The 10,954-nt window shown below is 44.6% G+C and overlaps 1 protein-coding gene across 1 annotated transcript; it reads left to right on the top strand.

Moving 5' to 3' along the window:
- Nucleotides 1-8,667: 8,667 nt before the first annotated feature.
- Nucleotides 8,668-10,373, top strand: LOC139070571 (uncharacterized). The gene is made up of 2 exons (XM_070553052.1): nucleotides 8,668-9,811; nucleotides 10,096-10,373. Exon 1 carries the CDS (start codon nucleotides 8,668-8,670, stop codon nucleotides 9,532-9,534), a length of 867 nt encoding a protein of 288 aa, XP_070409153.1. The 3' UTR covers nucleotides 9,535-9,811; nucleotides 10,096-10,373.
- The last annotated feature ends 581 nt before the right edge of the window (nucleotides 10,374-10,954 follow it).

The following is a 10,954-nucleotide window of genomic DNA, read 5'->3' as shown; positions in this document are numbered from 1 at the left end:
AGGATGGCTTGATTGCCATCTTTTATAAATTCTTCCGGAAAGAAATTAAAGAATTTTTCTTCAAAACTATTAGGAAAATTATTAGTAATTAAACATTAGCAACGACAATGAAACAGGGTCTTATTTCCCTTATTCCCAAACCTGGTAAAGATAAAAGATTAATCGATAATCTATGACCAATTGCTCTATTGAATACAGATTATAAAATTCTGGCTCATGTTATTGCAAACAGATTAAAGGATGGTTTGGATCATATTATTAGTGAAACACAATCTGGGTTCCTTAAGAATCGTTCTATCCACAATAATATTAAATTAGTTTTAGATCTACTGGATTATAATCACTTAACTGAAGATGATGGTGTGATTCTTTTTTTAGACTTTTGTAAAGCATTTGATACGGTCGAACATCCTTTTATTTTAAAAGCTTTACAATATTTTGGTTTTGGTAAAAAATTCATAGATTTAATTTCTTTGTTATACTCTGATAACATCAGTTCTATTTCTTTACCTTTTGGAACGTCTAAACGATTTAACGTCAGTCGAGGAATCTGTCAGGGGTGTCCAGCTTCTTCGTTACTTTTCATTAGTGTTGTGGAACTTTTAGCTATTTTCATGAAACACAATCCAAATATTCAACCACTGAACTTGATGGGTGCCCCATTGATCATAAGTCAATTAGCAGATGATACTACACTATTTTAAAGAACACATCACAGGTTCCTCTCGCACTAAATGAAATTTCACTATTTTCAAAGGCCTCTGGTTTGTACCTGAATATCAGAAAATGTGAATTATTAAATATTCATGATTGTGAACCCAGTATCTCTCTTAACATAGCTATTAAAACTGAAATTAAATATTTGGGTATTATAATCTCAAAGAATACAAATAATAGAGAAAATCAAAATTTTGAGCAGATTACCCAGAAATCTAAAAAGATCCTAATCAGCTGGTTACAAAGAAACCTCTCCATCTTTGGACGCGTCTTACTTACCAAAACAGAAGGTATCTCTCGACTGATTTATCCATCACAATGTTTCCAATAGACTAATCAATAATATAAATAAAATTAACATTAATTACATTTGGAGAAACAAGCAACATTATATTAGGAAGAATGATGTAGTGAAATCATTTGAAGAAGGAGGTTTGAATGCAATTGATTTTGAAGCAATGGATGGTTCCATCATACTCAAATGGTTGGAGTCTTTCATGAATAACTCAAACAGTATTTGGTTTTATTTCCCTAAAATAATTTTTGAGAAGCTTGGTGGCATTGAATTTCTCTTAAAGTGTGACTTTGAAATTTCAAAATTACCTATTAAATTATCTAATTTTTGTAAACAGGTTCTCCAGTACTGGAAAATGATTTACAAGGATACTTTTTCTCCACATACAAATTCTATTTGGAACAACAGATGTATAATGATAAAAAGATAATCCATTTTTTATAAGGATTGGATGGATCATGGAATTTGGACAGTTTTACACCTGTTGGACAGTGATGGCAATGTATTATCATGTAATAAATTCATAGATAATTATGGCGTATCATGTACCCAAAATAAATTCATTAAAGTTGTGAAAGCCATTCCCCCTGCAATGATTCAGATGGCTAAAGCCAGTTTAACCTATTCTTCCTCTATAATTCGTGAACCGTCCTTAATTATTGATGATCGTCAATTTAAAGGAAAGTCATGCAATAATAAATTTTTAAGGACAATTCTAACCAAAAAACTTTTTCCTTCTCAATTAAAAAGAAAATATTTGTTTAAAGATTAATTCTAGGTTTTTGATTAAATATCTTTCTTTACCTATTCCACCAAAAGCAAAAGAAAATCACTTCAAAATTTTAAATGCCATTTACCCATCCAAGGACTATCTTCATAAGAAATTCAATATAGATACGAACACATGCACTTTTTGCAACACTGATGTTGAGACTACAGAGCACCTTTTTTATTCATGTGACGGTTCCAGATCTTTTTGGAATGATTTTCAGTACTGGTTAACCTCTAAAAATATTGACTGCCCTTCGCTAACCTTTCAAATAATTAGATTTGGCCTACAAACAGAAAATAAGAAAATACAATTTGGGATTAACAACTTATTTATAGTTGCAAAATGTTTCATTCATAAATGTTGCTTCTTAAAAATTACTCCGATTTATGCTGGCTTTAAAAATGAAGTTCTTCTATTGAAGGCTTCATTAGATAAGTGTAAATTAAATAAAGCTCAGATCTTACTTGAATTTTTGATGCTGCTTTTCAACTGATGTAGCTAGACTCTACTTGCGTACTTCTGTTTTTGTTTTGTTTTCTTTGTTTACTTTATAAGGAAGGTCATTTAATGTACTTGTATGCTGTTTTATGTTATTTCTGACCTATTGTCCGAAAGACCGAAGCAGAACTAATATTCCGCAGAGGGGAACTAATGTTTGTTCAGTGCTTCCAGACCATGCCTTTAATTTATGACGGACATACTTCCGGTTTAACGTTGTGTATGTTGTGCGTGACTGATATAAAAGTGAGTACTAAAGGCGAATATTGATGTTATATTTATGTTCGCTAGTTTATTTCATGTTTGGTAGCCCGTCAGTCGCAGTTGTTATTCGTTAGCATGTTTAATAGTGTTTAAATGACTGCCGTTAGTTGTTAATGCTAAAGCTAGCCTTGTGAGTTCTATACTAAGTTGGTAACGTACCTTCAGTTACACGAGTACCGGTTGATAATTTGTTTAGTTAGCAGTGGGTGTTGGCTATGTCTTTGTTGGATTATTTAACTTACGGAAGTCACTTTGTTTCTTCCTAGAAACCACACATATACATACATGTATTCAACTCCAGCCACAAGAGTCTGCTGTTTAATGTCAATGCCAATAAATCCACTGAAGATACTTCTAGTCCGCCTGGTTCTCTGATCGGAACCTCCTGTCCATATTGACTGCCTCAACCAGTCTGTATCCCCTTACTAGTGTAGTGCTACTACATTAAAGTCTGGTCCTTCGAGCCCGGATTGAGGCTAAACCACCACAAATGGATGATCCTGCGCCCACGGAAGAGGAACAAAGCAGACCACAGAGAGTGACTCGTCTACCCCAGCACCTAATGGACTATGAAGTGGATTATTCAGTGCACAGCTCACAGCCTCCACTCGCTTCATCCCACTCTAATTGCAAATACCAAAGCCATTCGAGGAGAGCTACAAGCACTGTAACCAGCTCCAGTTCACATTCTGGGCGGCGAACCATCTACTCCACTGGCCGCTATCCCCTGCACAGCCTCTCGCCGCTGCAAGCAGCTTTACTAGAAGTGTCAAGAAATGCAAACTAAATGATCTACAGCAGCAGCTGGAGGAAGACACTCTAGCCGAGCGTGAGCTCCAGCAGATACGGACACAAGCTAGGGCAGCTCAACTAGCTCAAGAGGAAGCCCTACAGGATAGAGAAGCTATAAGCAAGTGCCTAGAACAGAGTCGTCGTCTCAAAAAGGTAGAAGCGGACGTAGAACTAGCCGAACTAGTAACCTCCATGCTCTCCACTAACAGCATCACTAGCAAAGACAACCAGGTCTCAATACTTACCGGTCCAGTAGCATCAGTTGGACACCCGATCTCAGCCACAGTCCCTCAGCCTGAACCACACTCTCATAATGCTCCATCCAGGGATGCGCAGAACCCTGCCCAAGGCGCAGACATAGTGTAGGCCCCACCAGCACCTCCATCAGTAAGTACACCTGCTCCAGCAGCCAACGTACTCTCGCCCATTACACCACAACAACAACCCACTCAAGGTCGAGGGACAATGTCAGCTGCTGCAGTTCCCTGGCCACAGCCAAGCACAGCCCAAACTACCTTCTCATCTGACATTCCTCCCACGATGCAGCAGCAGAGGGAATCCCACAACATTCCGTCTTCTGCAGTGTTGTACCCTCCATGTACAGGTACCAATCCAGGACATACTCTACCGGCCCTGGCCCCGATGCCTTGAGAGGTAAAACCTGCAGCCACTCCTGCACCATAGCCAGCCCCTCCGCCAACGCCCGCCACCTATTCTGGTCCACAGCCACAAGTCGGAGCGGACATGTTTATTGCTGCTGCTTTTGGCATACCTTACCTCGGCTTTCCACAGGAGCTGTCAGCAACACGTTACTGCAGCAGCACGTCTTGCTCGTGTAAGCTGCTGCTTGGCCCTTTCCACGAGACACGAAGCAGCAGGGGAGCAGCTGTCACCGACAGAGCACGAAGTCACACGAGTGACTCAGTAAACAGTAAACACAACAACAGTAAACACAACAACAAGCAGGAGAAAATTACAACATGGTTAGTGTTTTATGTTCTGTCCGTTTTATAATCGCCAATACGGACCTGAAAAACAAAGGAGACTGCTAGCTACGTGATAACTTCTCACGGGGCCGAACAGTTAGTAACCTTTTTTAAAAGTAAAGAAACCGGAAGGCAGTATGTTCTTTATTCTGAAAATCTCGGGAGCTTCTTTCCATTTCCGCATCCGATTTCCTGTCTTTCCTTCCCAAAAATGTCGTTCAGAGGCGTTGCGCGTAGAAAATAGAACCGGCGCGTAAGGTCCACGACATGCTGCTCCTGAGACGCGGCCGACTCGCGCTGCTGACGGCTGCTGACGGCTCCAGTGGAAAGGGTTCTGTTGACCACAGCGGTTCCTATCAGCAGCTATGATGTGCTGCTACAGTAACATGCTGCTGACGGCTCCTGTGGAAAGCCGGGGTAAGCCAACACTACCAGTATTTGAGAGTGGGCGGGAGAGTGACTTTGCCCTCCTTAAGATGGCACTGGACAGCTTATTAGACAATCACAGCCATCTTAGTGAGCAGTACAAAGACCAAGTAATACTGAGTCACATAAAATTACCCAGTGCATTACAACTCACAAAGGCCTATATGCATCATCCAAATCCATACACTGCTGCACTCGATGCATTACAGGATAAATATGGCCAACCAAGGCAGCTCGTACAATCAGAGCTTGGTATCCTCCTAAACTCCCCTGCACTCAAGATGAGCGACATTAACAGTTTTGATACCTTTGCTCTGTCCGTACAATCCCTTGTGGGGATGTTACAGACTCTAGAAGGCCCAAATGGGATTGAGCTCCAGTGTGGATCGCATGTGGACCGGTTACTAGGTAAAATGCCCCCCTTTTACCGTGACGGCTTTGTGGAGTATTGCCTCAACCGGAGTATCCTGCAGTCTGGTTCAGACAGAACGTACACACTACCAGATCTCACTGTCCTACTCCAGGTCAAGTCCCAAGCCAAACGCATCTCAAGCCGGGCTGCAGCTCTATATCAACCCGAGCCTCACAGGCTAAGTAAGAGTGAAAGGAACCCCAACGCATATCGGGAACGATCCACTCCTGTACTTCTCACAGTAAACAATGATACAACTCCCTCCAAGCCAACTCATAGCAAATCGGCTCCAAAACCACAGCCCTATTGCCCACACTGTGATGAGAAGGATCACCACCTAAACGCATGTGATAAGTTTAAGAAGCTTACACCTGATCAGATTGTAAAATGGATCAAGGATGGAAATCAGTGCCGGAAGTGTGGCCGCAGTCACGCCACAGAGAACTGTACCCTTAAACGGCCCTGTAAGATCTGCAAAGAGCTACACCTCACTGTACTCCACGACCCCGTCCAATACACATCTGGTGCAAACCCAACCACAAGTTCTACAGCAACCAAAGTCTACCTTGACCGCCCAAACCGTTCACAGCGGGTGATGCTAAAGGTAGTCAAGATTCTCATCCACCATGGCAAGCAGGCATTAGAAGCCTATGCTATATTCGATGATGGCTCAGAGAGGACTATCGTACTAGCATCGGTCCTACAATCCCTCAAACTACAGGGCACCCCAGAGACTCTCCCTATACAAACCATTCACCAGAATGTGAAAAATTTAGGAGGGCTAACAGTCTCCTTTGAGGTATCGTCTATCACCAATCCGAATGAGAAGTATCTCATCTCCAACGCCTTTTCTGCTGATGGACTAAGTTTTGCAGAGCACAACTACCCAATAGCAGCACTACAGCACAACCACAGACACCTAAGAGACCTACCTCTTCCCACAGTGGATCATGTGCAGCTTCTGCTACTGATTGGGTCAGACATGAGCCATCTTATAACTCCAGTTCAGCCTATCATTAAGGAACCCAAAGACGGACCCATTGCTGTATGTACTCGTCTTGGCTGGTGTCTCCAAGGCCTAATGACTCAAATACAGAGCTAAACTCGCCCAACTCAATGCCTACACCTTGCAACAGCAACAAGCACTGAGTTGTTCCAGCACGTACAGCGCCTTTAGCAGCTAGATATCTTGCCATACTCTGAGAAAGTTGTGACCAGGTCAAAGCTGGATCAGCAAGCCCTCAACCTTCTACAAACCTCCACAATTCGAGTGGACACTGACGGCATCAGACGTTACGCTACACCTCTTCTCCGCCGTTCACCACCAACTCCTCTTAAGGCCCCGAAGAGGCAGGGCTTCCGAGTCTGCGCAGCACTGAACGTAAACTTGTCAAGGATCCATCAAGAGCTGCCTCCTACTGCTCTGAGATCCTAAAGCTAGAGTTTGCGGGTTATGTGGCTAAGGTCTCATCCGAAGAAGCACATAAGTCAACAGAGTCCTGGTACATTCCGCACCATATGGTGCACCACAATGGCAAAGATCGAACTGTCTTTAACTGCTCCTTCCAATATAAGGGACAGTGCCTATATGAGCAGCTCCTACCAGGGCCTACATTAGGACCATAGCTGTTGGGAGTCCTTCTGAGATTTCGTCAGTACGCCGTGGCCATCAGTGGTGATATCAAAGGCATGTTTCACCAGGTACTGCTACTCGACTCAGACAAACCCCTACTGCGCTTTCTGTGGAGGAACATGCAGAGGGAGGAGAAGCCACACATCTATGAATGGCAGGCCCATTCGGAACTACTTGCAGTCCATGCTGTGCCATCTACACACTGCAGCATCACGTTCAAAGCTGTCTGCCGTACCCAGCCAACCTGATCGACATTGTCACCCAAGCCTTTTACGTGGATAACTGCCTTTACAGCACACCAGACCCTGCCAAAGCCAAGGTCGTTGTGGACGGATTACTGACACTTCTAGCAGAAGGAGGCTTTGTCATCCGACAGTGGGCTAGCAACTTTCCTTCAGTCATTGACCATCTGCCTTCTGATGCCAGGTCTGCTAGTAGTGAGTTATGGTTGTCCCGAGATAGCACCAAGCTCGATGAGTCCACTCTCGGCTTACAGTGGAACTGTCTTGATGACACTCTGGACTACAAGCACTGCCCTGCAGAGTCACTCCAGCCCACACTGAGAAACATGTACAAGACTCTTGCAAGGCAGTATGATCCACTAGGCTTCATCACCCCCTTTACCACCAGAGCTAAGGTCCTAATACAGGATTTGTGGAAGCACAAGCTGAGTTGGGACAAACTCATAGAACACAGGCCATTGAAGGAGAAGTGGTTTGCCTGGGCAGGTGAGCTTCCCCAGTTCCGTCAGGTGCAGTTCCCCAGGACTTACACACCACCACACGTGGATGACACAGCCACCAGGCAGCTTCACATGTTCTGCAACGCCTCTGAGAGGGCCTATGGATCAGTTGACTACCTGCACACCACAGATGGTGAAGGTAACGTCCACATTGCCTTCATTCTCACTCGCTCCAGGGTAGCCCCCAAGAAGTGTCTCTCCATACCAAGACTGGAACTAAGTGCCCAGGAGCCCAGCTGGTCAAATTAATAAAGACTGAACTTACCATTCCCATTCAGGAAGTCGTGTGTTGGTCAGATTCCACCACTGTCCTTCACTGGCTGCATTCTGAGTCCTGTTGCTACAAGGTGTTTGTGGGGACACGTGTCGCAGAAATTCAGACCCTCACCGACGCTTCCAGCTGGAGATATGTGGAGTCTTCAAGGATCCCCGCAGATCACATCACCAGGGGCCTAACCTTATCAGAGTTAATACGTCATAACCAATGGAGATTTGGTCCTGACTTTCTGTCCCAGAATCAAGATCACTGGCCGGTCGTACCAAGTACCACGGTCAATGATGATCAAACTGAGATGAAGAGGAGTACCTTTGCTGGACTCGTTACTTCGAGCCCTCAGGTACCTGAGGCTGGCCAGTCCCAAACCTGGTCCGAGCTGGTCCGAGCCACTGTTCAATCTCGTCACGGGGTGGCTGCCCCCAATGATCAGATTGAAGCAGCAGATTACATTGCGGCAGAAAAGCTCTTCTGATCCAGGCCCAAGCTGACTCTTTCCCTGCAGAAATAAAGGCTCTCAAGGCTCAGCAGCTAGTCCCTACTAATAGTAGACTCAGTCCTCTTGCACCAGAGTTTGAAGAGGATACTGGTCTCATCCGAGTTGGTTGGTCGGCTCCGCCGTGCAGCAAGTCTCAAGACTGCCACCATACGCCCTATTGTCCTGGACCCTGGACATCCAGTGACCAAGTTGCTCATCAAAGACTATGATGAGAGGCTCCACCATCCAGGTGCAGAACGAGTCCTAGCCAAGCTGAGACGTCATTACTGGGTGCTAAGAAGACGCGAAGCAATTCGTAAGTACCAATATAACTGTCCCGAATGCCGACTTTGGCGTGCCAAGCCTCAGAAACCTAGAATGGCTGACCTCCCACCTGCAAGGCTACGGCTCTTTAAACCCCCTTTCTATTCAGTCGGAGTCGACTGCTTTGGTCCCTTCCTCGTGAAGATAGGACGTCGACACGAGAAAAGGTGGGGGATTTTATTCAAGTGTATGACCACGAGATGTCTGCACTTAGATCTCCTTGAGGGCTTGGATACAGAAGCGTTTTTGCTATCCTTGTGCCGGTTCATCGCCAGAAGGGGAAAGCCGTTTGAGGTCCTCTGCGACAATGGCACCAACTTCACTGGCGGTTGTCGCGAGCTACAAGAATCCTTTGAGGCTATGAGTCCTCAGCTGCAGGAGCAGCTAACTGAACAGAGGATTCGATTCCAGTTCAACCCTCCTGCCGCTCCCCACTTTGAAGGGACCTGGGAGAGAGAAATTAGGTCCATCAAGACATCACTGAGGATCGTCCTACGAGATCAGGTTGTTCCAGAGTCTGTTCTGCAGACCCTGCTCACTGAGGTGGAAGACATTCTGAACTCCAAACCTTTGGGTTACATCTCTGCAGATGTGGCAGATCTCGACCCTGTAACCCCTAATATGTTGCTGATGGGTCGCAGAGATGTGTCCCTACCACAAGCCCTGTACGACAGCGAGGACCTAGTTGGGAGACACCGGTGGACGCAGAGCCAGGTGCTGGCCGACAACTTCTGGTTGTCATTCATTCGTCAGTACCTTCCAGGACCGCAAGAACATCAGAAGTGGAGGATCGACGGAAGGGGCTTACTGTCGGCCAGGTTGACCTCATTATGGATCTGCGATTCCCATGATCATCCTGGCCCATGGGTACTGTTTCAGAGGTCTTCCCTGCCACAGATGGTAGGATCCGTTCAGCTGTAGTGCAGGTACTGGGGAAACCCTACACTCGTCTTGTCGTCAGACTGATCCCACTTCCTCAACTCTCGGAAGAAAGTGATGGTGCCTCTGATAGTCTTTCTAGGGATGAACAATTCTCTTAAAGACAATTGGGGCCGGCTGTGTCCGAAAGACCGAAATGGAACTAATATTCCGCAGAGGGGAACTAATGTTTGTTCAGTGCTTCCAGACCGTGCCTTTAATTTATGATGGACATACTTCCGGTTTAACGTTGTGTATGTTGTGCGTGACGGATATAAAAGTGAGTACTGAAGGCGAATATTGATGTTATATTTATGTTCGCTAGCTTATTTCATGTTTGGTAGCCCGTCAGTCGCAGTTGTTATTCGTTAGCATGTTTAATAGTGTTTAAATGACTGCCGTTAGTTGCTAATGCTAAAGCTAGCCTTGTGAGTTCCATGCTAAGTTGGTAACGTACCTTCAGTTACACGAGTACCGGTTGATAATTTGTTTAGTTAGCAGTGGGTGTTAGCTATGTCTTTGTTGGATTATTTAACTTACAGAAGTCACTTTGTTCCTTCCTAGAAACCACACATATACATACATGTATTCATCTCCAGCCACAAGAGTCTGCTGTTTAATGTCAACGCCAATAAATCCACTGAAGATACTTCTGGTGCGCCTGGTTCTCTGATCGGAACCTCCTGTCCATATTGACTGCCTCAACCAGTCTGTATCCCCTTACTAGTGTAGTGCTACTACACCTATACTGTTCTTTTCTGTTGCTCTTTGTTTGATGGCTGCTTTGTTCTTAACCACCTGTACTTATTTATATCTTGTTGAGTTGTAAGATATGCGCTGTATGTGTGAATTTGTACAGTAAAAAAAATATATATATATATATACATTGCTTGGTGTCTTTCAATAAAATTCTTATATTTTATTTTTGCCCTATTTCATCAACATCAAGAGCTTTTGAGGGTCACCGATTATCATTTGCTTATATTTTACATTTCCTTTAGAAATTTAAACATATTTTCTCCAAAAAGTGTTGATTTTTAAACTACAGGACTACAACCGCTACTAAAACCGCAAATTTGTTCTGACCAATCAAAATCATAACGTGATAACGTAACTTCCGTAAGCTTCATGTTCAGCCAATCAACTACTTTGATGTCATCGGCAGTCGAAGGACCCCGAGCCGATCCTGCACCCGTGCAGATCCTGTACCGACACCGGACTCGCGCTCCACGAGGAACCAGATGTTGTGCACAAGGTGCATGAGTGTTGTGAGGTGCACTGCTTGTACAGCACCTTGAGTCTATGCAGGAGAGGAAAAAAAGAGACGAGTTATCCAACACCATGCTCGTTTCCGACTGATAGCAGCAAGATCTGACCAGCCAGTGGTTAAAAGCGCCGACAGCAGATACCCATACAGACCTGG

Source organism: Nothobranchius furzeri, chromosome 7, assembly GCF_043380555.1.
Source record: "Nothobranchius furzeri strain GRZ-AD chromosome 7, NfurGRZ-RIMD1, whole genome shotgun sequence".
NCBI lineage: Eukaryota > Metazoa > Chordata > Actinopteri > Cyprinodontiformes > Nothobranchiidae > Nothobranchius > Nothobranchius furzeri.
The sequence above is the reverse complement of the archived record's forward strand: the minus strand, read 5'-3'. Positions and strand labels throughout refer to the sequence as shown.

What these genes read in the sequence shown, in the direction of transcription:
- LOC139070571 (XM_070553052.1), top strand. Translation starts at nt 8,668, where the DNA reads ATGGCTGACCTCCCACCTGCAAGGCTACGGCTCTTTAAACCCCCTTTC.